This window comes from Clinocottus analis, unplaced genomic scaffold, assembly GCF_023055335.1.
Source record: "Clinocottus analis isolate CAN_PGR_092001 unplaced genomic scaffold, fCliAna1.0.p SCAF_8, whole genome shotgun sequence".
Lineage (NCBI taxonomy): Eukaryota > Metazoa > Chordata > Actinopteri > Perciformes > Cottidae > Clinocottus > Clinocottus analis.
In genome coordinates, this window is record NW_027176240.1 from 17,204,754 (window position 1) to 17,229,812 (window position 25,059).

General features: G+C 43.9%; 2 protein-coding genes across 4 annotated transcripts; both read right to left on the bottom strand.

Moving 5' to 3' along the window:
* Window positions 1–1,925: 1,925 nt before the first annotated feature.
* On the bottom strand, window positions 1,926–17,688 carry mypn (myopalladin). Of its 3 annotated transcripts, XM_068567829.1 has the most exons (20): window positions 16,628–17,688; window positions 13,086–13,261; window positions 12,930–12,984; window positions 12,402–12,822; window positions 12,231–12,305; window positions 11,978–12,119; window positions 11,417–11,440; window positions 10,933–11,049; window positions 10,124–10,841; window positions 8,433–9,521; window positions 8,214–8,346; window positions 7,567–7,644; window positions 5,739–5,960; window positions 5,498–5,647; window positions 5,333–5,412; window positions 4,978–5,104; window positions 4,676–4,883; window positions 4,393–4,558; window positions 4,152–4,285; window positions 1,926–4,060 (listed from the first exon to the last, which is right to left on the bottom strand). In XM_068567829.1, exons 1-20 carry the CDS (start codon window positions 17,686–17,688, stop codon window positions 3,882–3,884), a joined length of 5,355 nt encoding a protein of 1,784 aa, XP_068423930.1. In that variant the 3' UTR covers window positions 1,926–3,881. The 3 variants fall into 3 exon arrangements, with proteins under 3 accessions (XP_068423930.1, XP_068423929.1, XP_068423931.1); XM_068567828.1 differs by having other exon boundaries at window positions 11,978–12,305; XM_068567830.1 differs by lacking the exons at window positions 11,978–12,119; window positions 12,231–12,305; window positions 12,402–12,822; ... (1 more) ...; window positions 13,086–13,261; window positions 16,628–17,688 and having other exon boundaries at window positions 1,932–4,060; window positions 10,933–11,047; window positions 11,417–11,430.
* Window positions 17,689–19,577: 1,889 nt separating this feature from the next.
* cacul1 (CDK2 associated cullin domain 1) lies at window positions 19,578–23,263 on the bottom strand. Its single transcript, XM_068568110.1, has 8 exons — window positions 22,800–23,263; window positions 22,495–22,621; window positions 22,216–22,318; window positions 22,032–22,127; window positions 21,776–21,878; window positions 21,557–21,646; window positions 21,237–21,375; window positions 19,578–21,136 (listed from the first exon to the last, which is right to left on the bottom strand). Exons 1-8 carry the CDS (start codon window positions 23,131–23,133, stop codon window positions 21,097–21,099), a joined length of 1,032 nt encoding a protein of 343 aa, XP_068424211.1. The 5' UTR covers window positions 23,134–23,263; the 3' UTR covers window positions 19,578–21,096.
* Between the last annotated feature and the right edge of the window lie 1,796 nt (window positions 23,264–25,059).

Genomic DNA, 25,059 nt, shown 5'->3' on the forward strand with positions numbered 1-25,059 from the left:
TTTATTAGGTATTCAATCAAATATAAGTGTAAATTCATAAAAGGAATGTTATATATTGTATATTAAATCAGACACTGATGGCATTGTGTATTAGATTTATTTTTCTCAACCAAGAATGCTTTGCAAGGGAAGTTTATTATTATTATTATTATTTTTTGCAGCTGAAAAAAAGGTTGAGAACTACTGGTATAATTCATATTAATAGTTTCATATTTCTTGATGAATCCCTATTTTACAACCTTAAATATGTTCTGCTTCAAAATTGTAACAACCTTGTATATTAAATCATTTTTGTATTTAGCTGCCTGGTGTATTTATTTATAACATTTGATATGAAATCTTTGGAAGCCTTTTGGCCAGACGTCTATCAGGTTTTAATAATCCACCAAGACGGGCCCTTTCACTTCTCATGTAACTAGTGTGCATGCGATAATAACCATAATCTGAGATTAGCCTGAGGCAACAGAGGTTGAAGTGTGGCCCATAACCTGAGGGGTTTTAACAGCACATAGAGGGATTATGCTCCCAAACAATATGGGCCAAGATGGTGCACAGATTATTGCGCCATCTGAGATTTTGGAGAGCACTTTACGGACATGTGAAACAGCCGAAAGTTCTTCTACTATATACCATGTTTATCAGTGCGGTGGTCTTAATGAATCACAGTATGTGGGATGCATTAAGGTTCCTTTCATGCTTGGGACCACATGTGAAATAAATAATTGATCTGTGTGGTGGCCCGTGAAAAATTAGATAGACAGAATAATTTGTCTGTCTGTCCTTCCCATCTGCTAACATTAAATTGTGTAATTCAGGAGGATGGATCGTCCTCTGTTCCACACACACACACACACACACACAAACACACTGTTGACTGTCAGCACAATACTTTAATCAGATTTAATATATAACATAATGAGCCAGCAGTTGTCATAAAATACCCAGTTTTGATTAGTTGAATCAAATTAATTAGTTTGAACTGCAGACTGAATCTACAAATTAATTCATCAATAGTAGTAATATCTGACAATGTTGCGCTGTAAAAAAGGAAACATTCTGCATGACTACTTTTGATACCTAAATGCATTTTGTAATACTTCCATTACATACCTTAAAAGTAAAACAATTTGTAAATTACTAAGTACTTTTTACATGCTAATATTGGAACTTTAACTGAAGTAAAGGATCTGATTTCTGCTTCATTTTCTGGTGCCATCCTTTGTGAGCTCCTGTCACTGTGCTGAGCTCAAAGCTTGGCTGTAGGGGCAGGTTATGAATGATTTATCACTGTCAGAGGCCTGGAATAATGCCTGTCTCTGGTATTGGGTCATGGACACAAGCTGATGCTGTCTGGTCATTTTGGGATGGACCGGTTAGCTGTGCAATTAGGCATATAATCCCATCTACCAGTTGGTTCATTGATTACAGATTGATGTAGTTTGCCAGCTGCTGCTGCTTGTCTGAGGGCCTCGTCTCAGACGTGGCGCGGCTCTTACGTGTCTTCCACTCTTTTTTTTTTTTTCATTTTTTACAACCACTCATATGATTGGCTTGTCTGGTGGCTGAGACATGCTTTCTGTCAAAAGCCATATGTCACAACTGAGGAGTGACCCGTCTGCTCTGACGGAAGCATGTATCCTTGTAAATCCAGATCTCCTTATGGAGAAATGGAGATTAGGGCATAAAGCGTATGTTTCAGCACAGGAGAAAGTGTAGGAAAAGGAGTCCTTCTGCATGTGTGTGGTTTGACTTGATAAATCTCATTATCAGCACTGGATTAGTTCAAAAGAGCAGTGGCAGTAAGCTCACGCTTCACTTTAATGCGCAAAGAGGTAAACGCATCACACGTGTTTTCGTTTCCAATATGGGAACTTTTCTTGTTCAAGAGATTACTGTTTATTATTAAATCAAGTGCGCACAATTGGAAAAGTTGAAACAGTATTTGAAACATCGCGGCAAGATCCAGTATAAGTGAGCTACGACTGATGAATCATTCAAAAAAAAAAAAATCCAATGTTTTTTCAAAAACCAAACCGCAACTCATTCAAAGCCCAGAGATATTTACTCCTCAGCCACACATGCAGCACTCAGTTAACAAGTAGGCTTGGCAGCTGGTCAGATGAGGCTCTGAGTCTAATTAGGTCACATAAGGTGAATGCAATTTTATGCCTATTTGAACTCTCTTCCCCTATAATTGGACTGATTAGCAATGCCTAATTGGCTTCAGAGCTTTCCTATTTGTTTGGAATCAGTTTAAGCTAATAGAGCTCCGTTTGCAGCAAAGTCATACAATTTTTTTTTTTAGCAATGATAGCTAAAAGAAAAAAAGATTTCAACTGACATGAATGTCAGAGCAAACTATCAGTTAACCAAAGGGCGTAAATTACTGCGGAGGACACGGGCGGCGTGTCTCCCCTACAGTGCTGGACCCCTCCATTTTATATATGAAAATAAAATAAAAAACTGGAGACTCTATATTAGGTTATCTATTGTAAAAGTGTCGGTATTTATAGTGGGGTAATGTTAGAATATCTTCAAGTTAGCCAGCCATAGGGGATAGCAATGTTGAATTCATAGTATTTGTTTTTTTTTTAATCATTTCATACAAGCACAGACAATCCACCACTGTGCCTGTTCACTTAACACAGTCATGAAAGTTGATTTGTATTTTTTGGAAATCCTTTATCGTGTGTGTAACTCAGCAGGAAGAGTTGTTGGCAATAGCAACTGTCCTGGTTTGTGACACAGCACTGCCTCCCCCGTCTTTGAAATCTAAACGCTGTCCCTGCATTGACGACTAAAGAGGAAAGAAATAAAACACTCTGAACTTTATCTGTAAAGATTCACGAAGGAGAATGCAGACTTATACCCACCTGTTCCAAACTAAACATACCACTTGTTTGAATAAATATAACTTTATTCTGAGAGGGACAAAACTATTTTACAAAGTGCAACTTTACATCAGTTGAGTATGTGCTTTTCTTCAATATATCTTTTAAACCGACTTTGAAATGAATGAATGAATTAACTAAGTTAAATTATAACCTCTGTTGGACTTGTTGGCATCATTTCAAAGCAAAGGCCCCCAGCCTGTCTTTCCACAAAACAAAGAACGTTTAGTCTCATCCGACTCATTCCTGCATCTCGAACTGGAGACACGATCGAGATACGTTAAATTAAATCACCTGAAAGCAAAACATATTTGAAGAAATCTTTTGTGTTTAAACTAGTGACCGTGAATTTGAGTCACCTCACAGCATATTACTATGACTGCGGCATGCACATGAAAAAAAACAGGTGCAAAATTATGAACCAGTGATGAACATCAAGACATTATCTCAGTAGGTAGAAAGAATCCCACCTTGCTGGAGCCATTTAAATAAACTGCTCTGAGTGGCACATTCAAATGTCTATTATTGTACTCTGAACTAACTGTGATTATTAATAAATAAGTTTATATTTATCAAAATGTCATATAAACTATTTCAACAAGTTCAGGTATATATTATTTGCAATACAAATTAGCAGTGCTTGTACCACTTTGAGAACAGGATCAACAATTAAGAACCAACATCCAGCAGCTCACAATCGTAGCTAAATATGATGTAGAAACACGTGAGGCATTCAAAACACTATTCAACCCCACTAATGGCTCATGAGCTAAGACTTTGCGAATCAGTTTTTATGTGTGTGAAACAGGTTTCATATGACTTGAGTAAATAGGAATGGTGACAAACTCACTATCCGTGCCGATAGCTTTAACACAATACTCCGTTGCCATTCTACTCTGAGTATCACTTCAAACGCATCACACAAATCACATGGCGGTCTGCTGTTGTTCTTATGACCCCAGGTCAGGGGGTCGCCGTCACGCTGCAGGGTCACAGCTCCTCGCTCTCCAGCATGACCTCAGGAGGGGAGCTGGAGAACAGGATGGGGTTGTTCTCCGACGTGGGGAAAGCTGACTTGACGTCGAGCCCCTGGCCCGTCAGAGCTGCGTAGCGGCCGCCTGTACGCGGAGCCTTTTTCATGGGCGCGGGGATGCTCTGATGCCACTGAGCTAAAGGCGCAGCAGATAGCTAGTATTACTACCAAAATGAGGCACATTTCTTAATAAAGCTGATAGTCACACGGCTGTACAGAATATTCACCGTAGATATCAAGTCTGCAGGTGCAGGACACAACTCCAGCATCGTTTTTTGCCGACACCGTGTACCAGCCAGCATCATCTTTCGATGTTGGCTGGATAAGGAGACACACATATCCGGTTGCATCCTGGGTCATGCTGAAATAAACGGATCATGGAGAATTCATTAGGTACCTTTGATACTATCAGGTTGTAATGCAAGTTACTCAAACAGCTACGCGGAGAGGGTCAAAACTCCTACTGACCTGATTCTGCCCTTAGTTTTAGGAATGGTGTCATTGTCTTTCTTCCAGAAGATGACGGGAGGGGGCATGCCCACCACCCGGCACTCCAGCCTGACCGGTGTCCCATCAGGAATACCAATGTTCTGCAGCTTCTCCACAAACTGGGGAGGATGCTTCATCTCTTTCTCTGAAGTGGACAAGACTTGCGTGAACTTCCGAACAGGGCATGGGACATGACGCTGTTATTCAACTGGTTAGTGTACGAGCATTTCATTCCTTTTCATTGACTGTGTCCAGTCCTTACCCACAACTTTAAGCTCTAGACTAAAGGAGCTCTGCCCTGCTTTGTTGCTGGCAATGCACGTGTACGTGCCGGCGTTGTTCTGTGTCAGAGGATCAATGACTAGAGAGTGGATGCCGTTCTCCCGCACGAGCATCTTGTGATAATGGTCTGGATAGATTGGCCTCCCGTTGACCAACCACATGAGCTCTGGGTTGGGGAGGCCGCTCACCTGTAGGACAAAAAAAAATACATAAAAAATGTGGAAAGTAAAGTGAAGCAAAAATGAAATATCTTCCCACTGCACGCCAGGACCTGCTGCCTACCTTACAGTCTAGTCGACATAGTCTTCCTTCATGAGCCAGCATGTCCCCCGGAGCCTGGAGGAAGTGAGGCCGAAAAATTTGCTCCTGGGTTTGCTCACTTTCGACTTCCTGTATGCGGGCTCGCACCCTAAACGAAAACGGGAGCAGAGAATGTTGTGGGGCACGAACACACAATTTTGACGTTCACCCACGTTTCGTCTTTTTCGTGGTCTGCGTTAGCATTTTGGTCAAGACACACACGATCACAAATCATTACTCTTGCCAGGGTGGAACATCAATAACTGGCCGGTTCCTCACGCCGCAGAGGGCCTCTTCTTACCTCTGCAGGTCACACTGCACACTCAGTGCTGCTCACCTCTGAGAATGAATGGGCGTCAGTCGGTTTCGGGGAGGCCCCGTTTGGACTATCAAATGACCCGAGCAGCTTATTCGTCCCTGATGGTCATGAAAGATGAAATATCAGAATTTTGCGGCTGGTGAGAAGGCTTTGACAGTATAAACAGGAAGTGTGAAGTATCACCTGAGGATTGGCTGCCATGACGGTGTAGTTGCCGTCGTCGTCATTGGTCGTGGACTCGATGTGTAGAGCACAGGTCCCATCGCCCTCTCTTATCTTCTTGTAATGGGTTTTCTTTCTCACGATCTGCTTGCCATCCTTGAACCAGTAAACCTGATGAGAGACACACATGTGGAGAATACAATTGAGATGAAATTGACACGCGCACGCTGTCATTTGTGCAGCACAGTTGTTGACCCCTCACCTTTGGAGAGGGGATTCCCAACACTTTACATGACAAAGTGACAGGCACGCCTTCCATGGCTCTGAAGTTCTTCAGCTTCTTGTCAAATACGGGAGCAATGCATCTTCCTGTGGGGACGTCATCATGCTGCACCTCATCGTCTGACTCCTCCACCGGCGTCCGCTCCAAACGAAATTCGATCTCGCTCATTAGCCTCTGCTCGAAATTGGAAACTTTGTATGCCTGAAAAAGTAAAACCCACCACATGAAAGTCATCGCCGTAGTCCACGTTTGTATTTCGTCCGTCTTGGACATTGAAGCTTAACACAAATCACACTGCACACCGCAACAAGTGCTCTCGGAGGGGTATGCAATATTCAGGAACATGATATAACGTGCATCTACGAACATTTATGTTATTAAAGTAACAATACAGAACTCAAATCTCTAAACACTTGGACCTTTTGCAAAAACCTGAAATGCAAACATCAGTGTAAATGATGTTGAATGTAAGTCAAAAGTGGAGAATGCAGCACAGCACAACAGTAGAGATGCTCCAGGGCATTTACTCAATGAATGCAGGCGGTGTTGGGAAAGCTACTTTGAAAGCAAAGCTTTGCAAACTACCAATTACGTCACACAAAAAGCAGCTCAGCTAAAGCAAAGCAACCCGGCTTAACTAAAGAAACTTAATGCATGTAAAATGTTTAATATGGTACAAAAAACTAACACACAAGCACTTGTTTACAGGTCATACAATATATATATATATATATATATATATATATATATATATATATATATATATATATATATATATATATATATATATATATATATTCTAGACGACATTTTAGATTTGACTGTCTAAAGCACTGATCTTACAAATACAGCTTGTACAATTTAAACAACTAAATCGTCAACTTTCAACTCGGTGAAAACAATGAACTTCTGCCCTTTTGCACTTGCATGCAGGCATGACACAAAAGGTGAAAGGTCAAGTGTGAGGTGATGGCTGCCCGACAAATGTATTGAAATCAGAAGGGGACAGGACAGGTCACAGGGGTTCAGAGAAGGAACTGTTCAATAAAACTAAATAATCATAATTTTTCTCTTCGTGTTCGTAGTTAACGGCACAAAAAACAGCGAAAAGGCAATTTAACTACTTGAATCACTGTGCAAGTATGGATGTTGTTGAATTAACAGCAAACTACTGTAAAATGTAGATTAAAGGGACACGTAACCCCAAAATCAAAATCCATCCCTCTAACGCTGTTTTACAATCTTTGTGTGAATATAACGGGACAAACGGGACTTGTGGTACTCAAAGCGCCAAAATACATTAAAAAATATCTATATATTTACAAATCTCAACAGCATGTATGGGTTATTAAATGTCTCTTTCCAGAAGTCATGACCCGGTATCTCCAGATAACCCACAGACCTCGTTCTGGGCAGTGCTTTCTGGAAAGAGACATCGCTGTTGAGATTTTCAAATGTTTGATTTTTTGGCGCTTTGAGGATTGAGCATGGAGAGAACTTATCTCCCGTTGATAACTCCAAAACGAGGCAACTCCCACCAAAACAATCTAAACGGATATATAGCACAGGGAAGAGGAAACATGTGTATTTTGGATTTTGGGGTGTACTGTCCCTTTAAACTACTTTGTAGTTCATTACTCCCCAACACTGAATGCAGGTTATATATTAGTACAGAAGCTGGAATGCTTGATTAGAGATATTAACCATGGTATTTAGACAATGACGTTTATTAATCTCGGTCTGAAACATTTTAATAACCCATACAGCCTTGAGCAAACCAGTGCTTTGGAAGGAAAGACCCTTGTACCTCATCATAGTTAATGACAGTAGCAGGAATGTTTGGTCCGAGGGGTCTGCTCGCTGTTTTCCCCTCATTACTCGGCTTCTATGAGAGGATAGGGATGAATGAGGACACACAGTCTACACACAAACATAGAGGCCTACTGATGGAATAACACAGAAGTGAATTGTTAATAAGCATGTTGTTACACTACATGAACACACAACAGTGTACAACTGGGGAGGAAATGATGGACGATGCTCTGTTGAATTGATGCTAGTTCCTCATTGCCTCAGAGTCAATCTGAGCGATTTCATGTCCCTTTATCCTTTTACATTTTTAAATATCTGTCTATATTATCTTCAAAAGGTGTATATTTAAATCTGAGAAGAAACCTGGAGACAAGTGAAAATATTGCACAGTCATTGGTTAACATACAGTAACTACACATACTGAAAGCTTAACACAGTTGCTAGTTAGAGTGTGTGTAAATCATGTCAAACTGATCATTCATTTACATTAATGAGCAAGGATGTGATGATGGCTGAAATCCACTTGAATCCAGAATTCAGTGAAAATAAATTGGGTTTCTGTAGCAGTTTGCATTATTATATGTAATTAACTGAAGCAGTCCAAAGGGGAGAGATCAAGCAGAGCTGAAGACCAAGTAGTACCTGTTGATGTACAAAATGTGGAGCATCATCTTTAAGTCGAAGCTTTTTCTCAATATCGTGGAGAAGGATTTCTTTGCTTTCGCAAATGTCTTCAATAGACGGCAGGCGCGCCTTCGGGGCGTTCCTTCTTAACCTGAGAAAACAGAAGGGAAACGTGGATCAGAGCGCGGGACAGTTCACTGATCTCGTGAGCATTGTGGTCCGTCAGAGAGGGCGTACCCCAAAGGAGCTCCCCTGGGCAGGCCCATTGAGTTGGTGGGCTGACTTTGGGTCAGGGACGGCAGGACGGAGCTCAGGAACGCCACGGGGTTCTGAATGGGACTGGGGGTGGAGCTGCTGGACGTGGGAGAGGAGGCCTGGGGAGGGGACTGGGCTCTCATGGCGAACAGGCTGTTCAGGAATGTCGCCGACACCGGCGTGGGTGAGGACACGAGGGAGGGAGGGCTGGTGGGAGACTTGAGCACCCTCGTGGGGTAGATCCTGGCTGGCGGGGAGAACGGCGGGAGAGTAGGGGAGCTGGCCGCGGAGGAATTGAGCTCAGCGGCCAGCTCCTGGAGCAGAGGCACCGGTGACTCGGTCGGAGAAGGACTCATCACTGGCGAGAAGGCCTGAGCCGCTATGAACTCTTTTGGCCGGGTGTAGTTGAAGGTGTGGGAGGTGGCGGTGAGGTTCATGAGGGAGGCGTGGGTGCTTCTCAGAAAGGCAGCAGGAGAGGTGACCTGCTGTGAGGCCGAGGACGGACCGGTAAAAGCCGGACTAAGCTTTGGTGCAGGAGGAGCGTAAAATTGGGGTGGAGGTGCCGTTCTGGCAAGAGCTGCAGGGGAGAAGTTGAGGTGGGAGGCATGGATGGTGTTCATCTGGGTTACGGGAGCTACACTGAGAGGGGGGGCTGTTCTCAATTGTGGCACAGGTGGAGGAGAGGTCAACAGGGACGGAGTCTTCAGCTGAGGAACAGAAGGAGGGGAGCTCAGAGCAGTACTCAGACGGGGTGAAAAGGTAGTGTTGAGTGGTGGAGCAGAGCTCAGAGAGGAAGCAGGGGGGGCGGTGGTCGGCGGAGGTGCAGAGTGGAGCGTCTGCTGCGGGGGCGACGTGGTGTGAAGGAAGGGCTGGATGGGTGCTGGATGGGAGTCACGCTGCACTCTGGGTGACCACGGAGGACCTTCGTTGGCGCCTTGGGCCTCGGGCTGGATCTGGCTCTGTAATTGGCTGTGGGTCTGGGGATCGGTGTGGGTTTGGGTCTGAGGATCGGTCTCCTGCAGCTGCTCCATGAGGACCTGGTTGTGCAGGAGCTGGAGCTGGGCCGGGTCCCTGTTAACCAAAGCAGAAATAAAATAAAAAGAACTTCCAAAAAAATGACACTATACATGGTGAAAGCAAGAGCGGCTCAGTGCACTGCGCTCATAAATTAAGTCCACGCTGTAAACCACAGCAGGAATGAGCCAAAGTCAGCATGAAGAATACTCTGCCCTTTTATGGGCTACTAACAAGTACCCGACAAACAAAACACCGTCCAAGCTCTTTAAGCTTTCAGTCTAAACAGGAGGCTCGCTTTTGTTTTGTTTTTGGTCAAATTGCTACAATTCTTTTTCTAAATTAAACAATATAGGACAACTCGTCATGCTCATCTTTGTGTTTTAAGCCGACAGTGAACAAAAACAACAGTAAACAGCTCATCTAAGCACAAAAGATTTCATGTGTGGCATGATCAGAAATATGACATGAACGTACACTTACAAATAGAAAATGCCATCCTTTGTTTTCGAAAGCCGGAAAGTCCACATTTGAAGCCTGCATGCATTCAATTATGAATTGCAACTGACTGCAGACTACTAGTTGAGCTAGAGGAGGAGGGACCTCCAACCGAACAAGAAAAGACTCATGTGTGGGGTTTTTTTTTTTGCTCTACTCACAGTTTGGGTTTAGCCAGCACTGGTGGTGGTCTGTTGAGAAGCTCATCAAACTGGCTGGATGCGTCACTTTGTTCATCCTCCTCATCTTCGGGCAGTTTGAAGTGCACATGCCTGGAGCCGAAGCGGGAGTCTTTGTGGTTCGTCTGGGCGCCTGTCTTTAGGCAGGAGTTCGGAGGGGGATCGGGGAGGGGCACCACAATGAAGCTCCCGTTCTGATGGTTTGGGGTCCCCTTGACTTTGGGGCTCGTATCAGGCGACGTCACCGAAGGTGTGAACACTTCGTGCTCAGCTGAAGTCTCAACCGCAAATTGAGAAGTGAAGGGTTTTGGGTTTGAAAAAACCTGTCCGCGGCTCTGTGGTCCACCGGATCCAAGAGGGTTCTGGGGGAGGCCGGGAGGATCGTGGTTTGGGGTGCTGGTGCTGCGAGAGCTGAGGCAGGTGCCGCTGCTCAGGCTGGACGGTTCCAGACTACGTAGACTAGTGCGGAAGAGGTCTGGACGCAACATGCTGGAGCCATGGGGGTCAAGGCGAAGGGTGCTGGTGCTCAAGGGGTCCAGACGTAAGGTGCTTGCGACAAGCGGGTCGAGGCGAATGGTGCTGGAGTGGGGCTTAGTGCTGTTGGTCACAGTGACCTCTGGTTGAGGGTTCACGGTGAGAGCTGATGAAGGACCTTGGATTTGATTGAAAGGCCTCACATGGTTGCCGTTGTTGCCAATGCCTCATGGAAAGCAGACAGGTACGCATCAGTACTGTCCATGCTCCATAGTCATAAGAATACAAGATAGCTGAAAGTAAAACAGGAGCGTTACCTTTGACCCTTAGCGTCGCACCGCTGGACACGGTTCCATACTTGTTGCTCGCTGTGCAAGTAAACATCCCCGAATCTTCAGGAAAGACCTCCGCAATGACCAGAGTGCATATTCCCTCTGGAAGTAAAACAACAAATCAACGAAGTGATACTCACATAATCAAGTTGGTGTGGTGCGACTGCTCGATATTAGAACTTCTCAACTAGAGCGTCTTAATGGACTGAGGAAAAATACATAACTGTCTTGTGCTGAGAGTCCATGTGCAGCTAAAGCAGGTTGAAAGGATCTGCCATGGTGGTTTGACACTGGATGAGAGACTACCTTATATGGTCCAGGGGAAAGCAGTCCTGGCTTATGTACAGAAGAACGGCAGTAGCCTTCAGCAAGGACTAAACACTTGAGCAGACTAATGTGCACACACTGCAGCATCAAACACAGACTGGCAGCTGCTCTGGTGAAGTCAACACTTCCATTTGACATGTACCTGATTCAGCTGGAGATCTGGGCTCTGAAACAGAAGCAAGCACCAAAATCATTATGAAACGGTGATAAATGTTACGGTTTTAGCACCTCTCTGAAGCGTTATAATCACTGATCACATTTCACAATCAGTTGATGCAGGAATAGTTTCATTTGGCTTTCTTTTTCTCTCTCTCTGAGAAATATACTGATGCTGCTGGATTTACTTCAACAGCATCCTATGAGATGTTACCATTTACAGTATAAGATTTCTGCATGTTAACACGGTTGTAACCTGCAAATAGTTTTCAGCGATATTAATAGTTTGTAACATTTTAGGAATCATGAATAATATTTTTTTTCTTCACAATAAAGCATCTAATGTTTTAATGTCTCGCAAAATGATGGAAAATAAATGAATATCCGGTACACTAATCGCTATTCAAGCAAAGTGTAATACTTAAAAAATAATACCAACATTAATTTGAGGTCCTGCGAGAATATTCACTCCAAAGCAGTCAATTTGGACATTATGTTGTGATTATAGCATCATTGTTTGTTTGTTTTTCTTGTCAGCAGAGCTTACTCTTCTGCAGGATCCTGAAGTCAGGAGAGTCCTCTACGATTTGACCCTCCCTGTACCAGTCCACTCCGGGTAGCGGTACCCCTTTCACACGGCACTCTAGCACCACCAGCTGGCCTTCTGACGCAAGGAGGTCCTGCAGGCTCTGGTGGGACGCGACAGTGGGCGCATGTTGCGTCAATGAGCGTGTGACACAACGCAGCGGCATGAATTCTGTTGAGAACGACTTTTTTTTTTTTTTTTTTTTTTTTTTTACCTTTGTGAATACAGGGGCCGCCATGATGGGTTGGCCGTCCAACCCTTGCGGGCAGTTGCAGTCGGAGGTTTGACTCTGAAATGAATAAAAACAAAGATGTGTCAATCCAAATACACAAAAACAATCCTTGCACAACATTTATTGAGGAAGGAATTGTTTCAGCTCTTCTACCTCAAGTCGGGGCGTTTGTGTCGGAGCAGATAGGAGAGGCGGCGCAGCCGAGATTGCAGCCCTCGATGCAGATGTGTGCAGTGGTGCTGGTGTGTCCGCTGTGACAGATGTTGACACTTCCTGGGCTCCTGAAAGTTCGGTATCGCCAGCGGGCAAAGTGGGAAACACTTGCACAGGTGACACTGTTGCCTCCTCTTGAGCAGGGTGAGCTGGGGATGCCACAGGTGTCTGAGCGGGCTCTGGGCCTGGCTGTACGGTGGCTGATGTCAGTGCGGGGAGAAGAGCTTCTGGGATTCTTGGGTTCGTTGTTGGAGAGGAGATCCGCTCCTCTGGCGCCTCAGAGGCTGCCGCGGGCTGCGACGACGGAGACTTTTCCTCTTCCGCAAAGAGAGATTGGCTCGGTGAAGATTTCTTCTGCAGTCTTTGAAAATTGCAGAGGGAGAAAAAAAAAGGAGCAGTCTCATTCAGCTTTTTTTGAATTTAATTCTTGTGACAGACGGTCTCAATGGCAATGTGCTGAAAACTCACTTGGCTACATTGGCGTCAAAGTGCTGCTCCCCCTCAGAGTCCGACGAGGAGGCACCTGTCGGTGTGAACAAACGAGTGCACAAGACACCATCACCAACAGTGTTTCACTGAACTGTCACAAGTGTCGATAACAAAAAAAACAAACAGCAGAATCACCTTCGACGTAGATCTCCGCCGACGTTGAGTCCGTGCCATAGAAATTGGATGCGAAGCACGAGTAACGGCCAGTGTCCTCCTCAAAGGCCTCTGCGATGACCAGAGAGTGCAGCTCGCCGTTGGTGATGACCTGAATGTCGGGGCTGTTCTCCAGCTCCTTGCCCTCACAGAACCACCTGCAACGAAGCAGAGGCACCAAACTGCTCAGTGCAATTGCACACGACATCACTTTCAATCATTTCTTTCGGTTATTTTTCACTTCAAAGCTACTCGTAGGAGTTTTAAATGAGTCCGTCTCTCTCTTGTTTGTATCGTGCATGATGAGGAGCATGCATGGGGCAGAAGGAGACCACCAGATGAACATGCATGTAAACATGTAAACAATGCATGATTTTAAATATCCAAAAAGTCAGCTTTGCAAATGTTTTGTGGGGAGGGAATTGCATCAACACGTTTGTCAGACCGCAGGGTCACGCAGCGTGTTTTGGAAAAGAAAAACACCGAATGGAAACATAAACCCTCACAGGTTATCGTTTATGTGGTTTAATCAATATTCTCAAAATTGAAATAGAACCGCCCCTTACATGTTGGTCAGAAGTGGACGAGTATGACGACGGGACCAACGTGGTGAGCCTCAGTGTGCGACCAACAAGTTGGTGGGTATTAGTGTGTATTTGAATGAAATGGTTACTGCCATGTTCAGGTATGTACAATCTGCGCTGTAACTTTACTCGACCTATTTTCAGCAAGGAATTGACTTATTTTCCATTTTAGCATGAACTAGCTATTAATTCAGTAGGCTATTCCTCCCCTGGCTTTATTATTTAAAACCCTATCTTCACACAGTTCTCCTTTTCTTCCTATTAACCTTCTGACACCATATTTATGAGGCCCATAATGCCACTTCCCTAATAGTTGCCCTGGATTAGTACCATCCAGCAGAATTATGCAGACCAAGAGAAAAATGTTTTGATGAGTGAGCCTTATCATGTTCCCTGTGAGACAAGACGCATAGCTTCAACAAACTGTTGATGTTATGAAAATGAGGGTTTAATAAAAACAGTGTCGGCAGACAATCTGATGTTTTCCTTAGTTTTTTTGTTGCCTTTATTAATAAGAGATGACATGTATGTAAGGTCTCTGGCTGGACTCAAACCAGGTCGGCGTGTCATAGCCCATAATCAGTGTTGTGATCTATCAAATCATGAATACATGAGCAGCAATTGGGTTAAATCGTCATTTATGCCAATAAAAACGTTCTCCTGTGGGTAACATTACGTACCAGGCATTAGTCCTGCTAAGTAACAACCAGTACATTGCAGTTGGAAGTAGTCTATTTAGTCTTTGTAAAACTATAATATTAGACTACTGTAATTTCTCCTGTTCTGACCAGCAACATAATGCCGGAGCCTCTACGTCAAAGCACATCTATTTTGAGCAGATGAGGTCTCTGTGCTTCATAAGATCCGGCCAATAAACATACAGGAATTAGCTGACGCGTTACTCGCCGGCAAGACGTCATCGCATGTCAATCACGTCCAGGGTTTTCACCGGGCTCACGGACCACGTGGTATATGAAACACTTTTTCATACGCAGGCAATCGGACAAGTTATACCAGAGAAGCTGGAGCAGGCTGTCAATGTTCTGCCTGAGGCGAGCAATGAAATTTCCAATGAGCAAGGGCCTAAATTGAAAGCATGAGTAGTCGAGGAGGTGGCAAAGGCCCCGCTCGCTGCACCTGTCAGGGTTATTTTCCCTCTTGACTTCAGAACCAGGGAGGAGATCCCCCCGCTGGAGCCTGGGGGCTCTGACTGGCTGACCCAAACACATATGCATAATGCTAAACATAGACTCAGTAGACACACAATGCTATATTCTGACACGCCGATGACAGAACACCCCTGCAAACTGATGGGAAATATGAACCTGACCACTCTAGTTTGACTCATTCAAATCATAGTTGCTACGGGAGGGAAATATCGAACTTAAGTCAGTATAAATAGCTTTACTCTCACTGAATATGTCAAATAAGAGCCAAGCTGGAACATATTGCAAAGTATGCAACATTTCTTAAGTAGAAGCCACCAAAACACAACTTAGATCTTCAGACTTGTACATTTGTAAGCCGCTGAAACCCAAAACAAACCGTATAAACATGTGGTTGAGCAATAACAGTTATAATCATCATCTTACCAAACTCCTCATGCTCCTGTCAAGAGCTCAGGCGGTTCCATTATCAGGACGACTGCAGCTCACAGTGCCAGTCCGGTCTAAAAATGGCAGAGAGCGACATTCTGCCCGGACGACTAACAAGCCTGTTGCCCCTGTGTCTTAAAATGTCAGCTTCAGTTGACTTCTCTTGTTCCTGGGAGTGCTGGTCCAGCCTCTAAACATCACGTCGTGGTGGTCTTCAAAATGTCCTCCGCTCGACTTGTACTACTACTTGAGCTGTACTTTTGAAATGTTGTTAGTTAGAATGGCACCCTGATTAGAATCAGATGAAGAGACAAATGTGATTACCCTTTGTCCTGAACGTTTCCCTAACCACTAGTGTGCACGCACACACACACACACACACACACGATCACACGCACACACAATCACACACACACACAGCTGCTGGCTATCATCACACGTCACTTCTTGCTGGATCTCCCCCAAGAACGAGACATCCTTCATCTTAACTAATGGTTCTGGAAACCCTTTGTCAGAATCCTTCAGCTTTGTTGAGGACTCTGACATGACTCCATCTTTGACACAACGCAGAGTCTGACTGACGATATAAATAAAGAAATATATATATATATTTGAGTTAAAAACTCTAAAAGCAATACCTTTGCCATTATACATTTTTGAAACATAATTTTAAAGTGTTTATTAAACAATATAGAGCAAAACTATTGACTCAACCACCGGCCGCAATCAGGTATGAATACTGCATATGTATATATAGATGGAAGAAGTACAGATGGAGTATATGTAATTACTCCATTACAAGTTAAAGTCCTGCGTTAAAAATATCACTTCAGTATATGAAAGTATTAAAGTATCAAATGGAAAATGACGCCTGCGAGTGTTATACTAATAGATTACTTTTATTGATGCATTAATATATTTCTTGTTTACTGTTGAAGACATGTGGAGTTAGTTCATTTTTCAGACGCCCACTATTAGGCGCGTAAACCTACGAATATGCATGATATATTTTTTGATGCAAAAAGTGAATTACTAAAGTATTCTACTTTAAATGTAGTGTAGTTAAATGTGCAAATAAAAAGGAAAGACTTTGGCAAAGTAAAACCCACAAAATATATACTAAAGTACTGTACTTGACTAATTTACTGAATGAAACTAATATCTTGCCGTAAACTCTTGTAACGAAAAAGTCAATGAAAGAGGATCCAGATCTTCAAGTACTCTGTGACATCTCCCCGGACACTTCTCAGTGAGACTCATTTGGAAAGAGCATGGAAGCAGAACGTCTTACTGCATCTTCTGCAAACCTAGAAATAAACCAACGTTAGCAAATGGTTTGCCTTACCGGACTTCAGGCACAGGGAGTCCTCTAACAATGCAGTCCAATTGGACCTTGCTGCCCTCGGAAACCTCTCTGCTTTTCAGTTTCTGGATGAAGAAAGGAGGCTCACACGCCGGCTCCTCTGAGTACGCACTTTTGGTCAGGGCACAGCTTCCAGCCTCCTCCTCCTCCTCCTGGGAAACACGGTCACACTGCGGCTCTTCTGTCATCCTGCTGTCCTGAAAATCCACCCGCCCAAACACAGAGTCCAGCTGGGCCTCCGGTTGGACGCTAACAGCGGGGCTGGGTCTCTCCTTCTCCACCTCCATGGGCATGACGGAGCGCTCCCTGTTGTCCGGGCCGAGGGGACAAACGTCTCCATCATTCTGGCTCTTGTTCGGGTTCCTACTCCTGTGGGATTTGGACGATCTCAGCCTTACCCGTTTGGAGCTGTTGGCCTTGAAGAGCGAGGAGAGCTCCTCTATGAAGTCTGCTGCCTTGTTAAGGAACTCCTTCTTGGACTGGGTCTCCAGACCGTACGGGGCGTTCCTCTCCACCTCGTCGGACCCCTCATCAGTGTCCCTTGTTTTCCTGCTCATGTTTTCCTGCCGCGCTGACGCTTTGTGCACCTTTCTGTCTGATGTGTGTGTCGCGTGTGCTGCTGGCAGTTCTTTAAGTTCAGAGGGCGGATCGGTGAAGGGCGCAGCGGAGGTGGCGGGAGAAGGGATGGCAACAGATGGGGGTTCAGAGGAAGAGGCTGATGAGACGCCGGAGGGGGTCAATGGTGGGACAGAGGCCTTGACCTCCACCTTCTCCTCATGTCCGATGGCCTGGCGGGCCAGATTCACACTCTTATCCAGCTCCTCTTGGCTGAGGAAGGCGGACAGGTCAGGGAGCTGGGGATCACTGTGTGCCACAGTGTCCTCAGCCTTGCCTTTAAGTGAAGCGTAGATCTGAAGGCGCGAGGAGGAAGCGTCCGAGCGGCTCATCTCGCTGTGGCGCTGCTGGGCTGTGGCCTCCGCCAGGTAGCTCTCTCTCAAGAGCTGAGACAGCAACGGTGGTTGGTCACTGTTGTTCTCCTGCATGCTTTGGAAATAATGAAACAAGGTTCAATTATATATGCGCACACAATTCAACTCACAATTTGGGTGGAAACGTCCCAAATGCTTATTTTTAGGTAGGTTTAGTGATGAATGTAACTGAGAAAGATCAAGTTATTAAAGGTTCATTGTGATGGATGGAACGAACTCTTAAAGTTAAATTTCATATTGCACTGAAAAGGACCGAAACAAGCAAGTGATTACTAGATTGACAGAAAAGTAAATTCAACCTTCTTAAAATGATCTTTTTTCCATATTTGCTTTGATACAAAACTACATTATTCGGGGTTTGGACTGTTTATCAGCCCATAAAGCAAACACGCGTGATGTCCATTTGGGAGATTGTGATGGTCGTTTTCCCGCTATATCTTCTTTACAGAACAAACAATTTATCAGTTTATTGAGAAACTAATTTGCAGATCGATTGTATGCAGATGCCCTAATGAGCAGCATTGTGAAGGACAGTCAATAGGATGACATGTGCAGTCTTTTAATTTACTGACACGTCTTAGACCTTTGGAAGACTACAGTAGAGGAGGAAGAGCTCAAGCTCAGATAAAATATATAATATTAAATTTGAGATATATATATATATATATATATATATATATATATATATATATATATATATATATATATATATATATATATATATATATATATATATATATTGCAGCCTTCCTGCATGGCCACGGCAGGGTATCAGGTTCATGCCCTGAATCAATCCAGAACCGGATGGACACAGCAAGCTTCCACCTGATGCCAACACTTGTGCGTGACGTTTAGTCTTTGCACAACTTTTTTGACGCTCGGCATGAACAAGTTATTGAATACAGACACGAGATAGGGCTTGCAAATGCCACTGACACTCAAATCGGCGCAATCCGGAGAGACGGTGATGCCCTTCCAACGGACCTGAAGCCGCAGCTGTTGTGTACATTAATCCTTTGCAAAACAGGCTCCAAGCCCACCGAGTCATATCTAATAATAGCGAGGGGGTCGGTTTACACAAAAATCAACACGCAGAAAGGAAAAAAAAAAAAAAGCGCAGTACTCCCGCATCCCCGTGTGCTCTTGTTATCGTGATTTGATCAGCCACAGCGATCCCTGATCGAACGACAAAACGGTAATGATCAGAAATGGGACATATGCTGAGTGAGATGAGGCTGGGGGCGGGGCTAAACTCCGCGGCGCACACCCAGACAGGGTCAAGAGGTCAAGATAATTCAATTCAACGGTCAACACAGAAATAGGCTCAGTTTCAGAGATGTCCGAGTCTAAACACGGCACAGAGGACAGTCCATAGCACACTGAACAATTGAATTAGGGGGTGGGTGTGCGTGTGCGTTACCTTTAGAAGGATCCCAGCTGCCTCCCACCCCTCCCACCCCCCTGTGAAGGAATGGTAAAATCCTCAGAGTACACCTGCTCGCGAAGCGGGAGATCCCGGTCCTTTTGGCCGCCGCCACCTGGAGTCCCTCTGCGCACAAGCAGCTGCTGAGCCTCGCCGGTGTTTCAACAAGAGTTCACCTTGGAGTTAACGGGAACAGTATGGAGCCGAGCAGCTTGGTAGTAACCTGTCACCAGTAAAAGTAGCAACATTTGGCAGCGCAGCAGTCGCGGGTTATTTTGGGGAGGCCTGGCCCATGTGTCCGGGTGGCGTCTCAACTCATTGGCCGGGGGAGGGGGGGGGCTGTAAAGGGATTCCTCCTCCAGCGGGCCGTCAGCCAGACCTCCATCACCCAGAATTAGAAGCCCCTCGTTGAGCCCGCCAGACACGACTGCAGCAGAGTAACATTTTAAAAGCACTACTGTTGCGTAAAAATAAAATCGAAATACATTTGAGCAAGGTGGAAGTTTATTCACAGCTGTTCAGTTGTTTCAACATGGACATTTGTTGCAGCATGTTAGAGAGAAAGTGAGCAAGTACACATGAACAATAACAAGGTTTTGGCATCTGCGACGAGTCAGACTGTCTTCTACAACTACTGTTTATCACAATGCTTTCTTATTTAAGAGAACAACGGTTGTTAAGACTCAAGATTTCCAATCAGGAACTGTTAAAAACAAAACCATTGCTGTGTACCCATGATTAATGAAGTAAGTTTATTTGAAAGACAATGAGAACCATTTCCAAAACCCACAAATGGAAACACAAAAGCAAGCCTGAGCTATTTACACTTAAAACAGTGTAAGACGTGTATCAAATACTTCCATTCAAGTGAATCGTTCAACAAAAATGCATCTGTGACAAAAGCTGGTTGACATTGACCACTATGCAAAGACCAAAAACTATCTACACACGTTAGGAACATTGAATGCACAAGCGCGCCGGACTCAGGGGGCCAAACAATATTTGCATATAATTACTTCTGTAAACTCCATGCATCAGGTTTGATATATTTACAGTTCAGAGACGGTTCAGGTTGTCAAACAAGCTGAAGCAAAAATTCTCACTCGGTGGTTGATTAAGTTGTCTGACAAACAGTGTAATGCCCTTTGTGGCAACCCCTGCCAATCCTACGAGCGAGGCTAAAAACAGACACGTGAAATCTGGAGTTAGAATTTGAGTCAAGTCGAACAAAACAAACAGGTTAACCAAAGTCAGCTCATAACTTGCTCGTTTTGCAAAAATAGAATGGCTCAGACTGTATGCAACATTAACAATGTCAGCGTGACTCCAATGCATTTTACACATACATATTAAAGAAAAACTGCAAATCCTCTTTGGCGGAACGGGAAAATACAATCCGGTTTACCAACACAGTAAAGGCAACATGAAGAAGAGTATCATAGTTGAGGTCGATGACTTAGTCCACCCCCCCCCCCCCCTCCTTTTGTTCTTACGTCCCTTCACACTCATTTGTGTTGAGTGAAGCCACAGTGGGTGGAGCTGAGGGAGCCGTATTATTATCACATGGACAGTATTATTAGCAGCAATAGAAAGTCTTGATTAGCCCAGTATATCAAAAAGACACTTCCATGTTAAAAGGTTAGGAATGAAATACCCATCATCAGCTTATCCGTCGTTGGGATAACCGATCAGAAGGCACCATGAAGGCACTCTTCAGATGAGGAGAACGTGAAGACACCCATCAGCGCACACAGCAGCTTCCCACAAAATACTGACGCCGGGTGCGTCAGAATCACAGAGGAAAGAAGCACCACCTTGGAAGTCTGTGTGCTTTTTTTTTTTGTTTTTCTCAGTGCAGTAAGATTAAGCTTCTGCTATGCTATTTAGCATGGTGTTCTCGTTTCTGTTCACAGTGTTTTGTAACCTCGAGTCGAAAGATGAAACTGACACATTGTCAACATTGTAGCTCGTGCAGTGAAGATGAAGCAGGCACAGTAATAGTCCTGCAACCAATCCGGTGGCGGCGGGCAGCTCTGCTATCAGGAATCCTCGCTGGCCCTTTTGCGAGACTGGTCGCCCCTGGAAGAAGAAAAAAAAACATCAGGGATTTAAAAAACGGGAAGCATGCGATCAAATTCTGCATTTATATTCAGACTGACTGGTGAGTCAGAAAACAGACCGAGGAAATCCGTTCATGGAGAGTTCCAGCTGTAACTTCTGGTCATGAGCGGCGTAATCGGGCAGCAGAGACTCCACAGCGGGAGGGTTTATTTGGGGAATAAACCCGGAGAAGAGAGCCGGGGCTAACTGGGCCCAGTCTGAAAGAGGGAAACCCAAATGAAACAGAGAGACATGTGCAGTAAAGCGTATCTCGAAAGAAGGGAGGAAATAAACCTATATGTCGGTTTTGTTTGCTCTAGCGGAGACGAAAAGATGACTTTAGCTTTACCGCAATGACATTAAGACAGACAATACGATCATTAGCGACGCTGACCTCACCTGGTCGGAGGCTGTGGAGGCCTTTAACCACACTGGCCATGGTGGATGGCTGCACTTGAAACGGCATGGTATGTGCCTTGATGAGGAGAGCTAAACAAGACAAGAAGCAGAGAAGGAATAAAGTCTCCTGGAGGCATTGTTCCTAAATACTAAATCAAAATCCACCTGTGCTTTCCAGCATCAGAGAAAACGGCACCAAAAGTAATGCAATACACTCACGCATCAGCGTGTTCACGTGGATTTCCGCGACGTAGTCGGCAAACAGCTTCATCAGATCCTCCCTTAGGTCTCTGTTCAGCTTTGACTCGATGTAGAACTTGTTCTGAAAACATTAAACATGGAAAAACAATTGAGGAGAATAACAGTGCTACAGCAGGGTTTACCTAGTGGCTTTAAATGCACGAGAAAAACTTCAGTGAACAACCTTTTTTTGTTTATTGAACATATATTTGACAAAAGAAAAAAAGATGCCTACCAAGTACATAAATACAGGAACTATACATTGAAGAGAAGCTGTGTATTGCGTCAGCGCAACGTTGAAGTTCTCGATGAAGTCCTCGGGTGGGCTGGCCTGGAAAAAAACAAAGATGAACGTTTGAGTAGCTTAGTTTCTGTATGCGGGGTGGATAAGAAGTCTCTTGTATTTTGCATTTTCTTACTTGGAGATGAGTGGAAACCTGTTGTAGATGATTTGTTATTTTCAACGTCAGATCGTTGTAGAGCAACTCAGAGTGCTGCTGACAAACACACTTGTAGACGTAGCTAGGAACCAAAACAAAAAGATGAAACACAGGAAACCCAAATAAACCCAGTATTTTAAGTTCAACCAAAATTGATTTCATGGGGTTCCTCGACGCAACAGAAACCCCACACTGTGTAGGAAGACCTTGCCTGGCTCAAGTGTGTGTGCATGCGCATGTGTGTGTGTGTGTGTTTACCTGTATATCTGTGCATAAGAAACAGAGATGTGGTCTGTGGGATTCTGGATCAGCAGACGGTCTATTGCCTTCTCCAGGTTTGGCCAGTGGTTTTTGCGGTAGTCTTCCACAGCCATTGCATTAAGAACTGAGTGGAAGCAGGAGAGCCGGTCAGGTTGAACATGATTCCGGTCAAAGGCACCGGGGCCTAAGAGACCGACGGTCTGCTTGCTGGAGCATCAGTCTGCACACGAGTAATATCGCAGCGGCGCCGAGCTGCCGAGTGACCGGGCCCCGCTGCGACCGTGTCGGCTACGTATACTTACGGAACTTGGAAGTGGAGTCAAGGCTGAATTTCCCCTCGACAGCGGCTAGCGGAGCCGTGCAGTCAGTCTCGCTGACTTCGCTGCTCTCACTGCCTGAATCCGAGTCCATGAACTTTGACCCGGTGCTGCCGGACCACGGTTTCCCTCGTCGGGTCGCGGGCTCTCCGCCCGGCACCGGCGGACAGGCGGACTGCGGGACCGTCGTTACATCCGAGAGCTGGTTACTCAGATACGTGCGGACTTTACTACCGCCGCCGCCGCTGCTGCTGCTCGCACAATAGTTGTGGTTGTGGTCGTCTTTTATGTCCAAACTGTCATCTTCCATGGCCTCCATTTTTCACAACCGGTCCTGTGCGCTGAAACCTGGCGCCACTACATCAACATTTTTACATTTTAGCTCATGGATAAAGACTAAAAAAAAAAGTGCCGAGCGTCTTTGGCGGTGTCCATCTCGGTTTAGCTGCGTTAACAGAATTGTTTTACGACACGTCGTAATACCCAGCAGCTGAGGGGAAGAAAACCGGGAAATGTAGTTCCAAATGACTGAAACTCAAATAAAGTTAGCTGTATTTACGGTAGCGTTAGTCAACTTGACCGTTTAACGGGGACTGCACGAGGAATGCAATAACTGTTGCATATTGATAAGCCACATATTACGGCGAAATTGCAGGTTGAAGTGACTCTATATTACAATAATACGCATGCGCAAACTATGGGCGTTGAACAATGGTAATCCACTGACTACGTTTTTACCTTCCCCGACGTCATGAACACCCGACTAAACCTTGAATTTCGCACTTTATTGCGGTTATACACTTTCCTTATAATAAAAAAAAACGTTGGAATGTAACTCAGTGGGTGTCTCTTTATAACCCTTTGACTCGAAACGATGTCCGAGTCTTAAAAAGTCAAAGTGAAACAAGGAACTGCAATGACTCACGGACGCGAGGTGACGCACTTTGTAGGTATAGACGTAAACAATTGATTTGAGTCTGCTGTGCACGAATAACAGAAATAGTTTTCACTTCTTTTTTTTTTTTTTTTTACTGAGAATCCAAGAAGAGAACCACTATAAAGATGTAAAAAAAAGAAAAAAATCATATTTTCGTAAACAAAACATTACCTTGTAGATGGAATGTTAATGTCGTAAACCTTTATCTAATACATTGGCTCAAATATGTCCATCTACCAACACAATCTTTACAGGCAGAAGGCTCCTCTGTTGAATGAATGTTTCAACTTTATAATCTTTGAAAAGTGACATGGCAATAAACCCACTTTCATGAGAAGGGAAAATAGTGCCCCTTTTTCAATGTGAACTCATTGAATTTAATAACACAACTTAGTCTACCTTTGTACAGATATAAACTAGCATCTACTCATGGACGAGTATGTCTCACATCGGATAATAAAAATAAGAGGCTGGACCATAAAAAGTAGCTGCCACATGTCAGAAGAAACGCCTTTTCCTATATATATATATATATATATATATATATATATATATATATATATATATATATATATATATATATATATATATATATATATATATATATATATATATATATATATATATAAAACATACAATGCTTATGACAACGTAGAAGCATGTTGATAAAGCGTTCTTTGGTCTAAAATGAAAAAAGTACTGTTCTGAATTCTAGCATGTGCCCTTGTGAAAGGGCAGTGCTGAACTATTATATTGCAAGTTAGACAATGTGTTCAAGTAAACCATCTGAAGATGTATGTCAGAAACTCATAGTGCCCCCTATTTCGCAGGCAGTAGACTATTCATATTTACATGTTTCCCCAATTGGAACCTCAGGCAACTCTAAAACACATCATTAGACCAAAGCCAAGTTCACACTATGGACGGAGACATTCAAAGTCTTTGCCTAGAACGACTGCAATTTAGGAATTAAAGCTTAATCTAGTGTTGCATTGGATGTCTCGGAAGAATTTCTCAAACTGATTGGAAATGAGATGAGCATGTGAAAAGAAATCTGAACAATATAAAAACAAAGACTACTGCATTCTATTTAGTAAGTAGTATACAGTATGAATGTTTGTCACCAAACTGGGCACAGAAAAAAAACTTGCCGTCATCAGCAAAGTGTTGAAGCAATTTCAACTTTATGAAAAAAAATAATAGTACGATTGATGATTCAAAAATATACACTAATTTTATATATATATATATATATATATATATATATATATATATATATATATATATATATATATATATATATATATA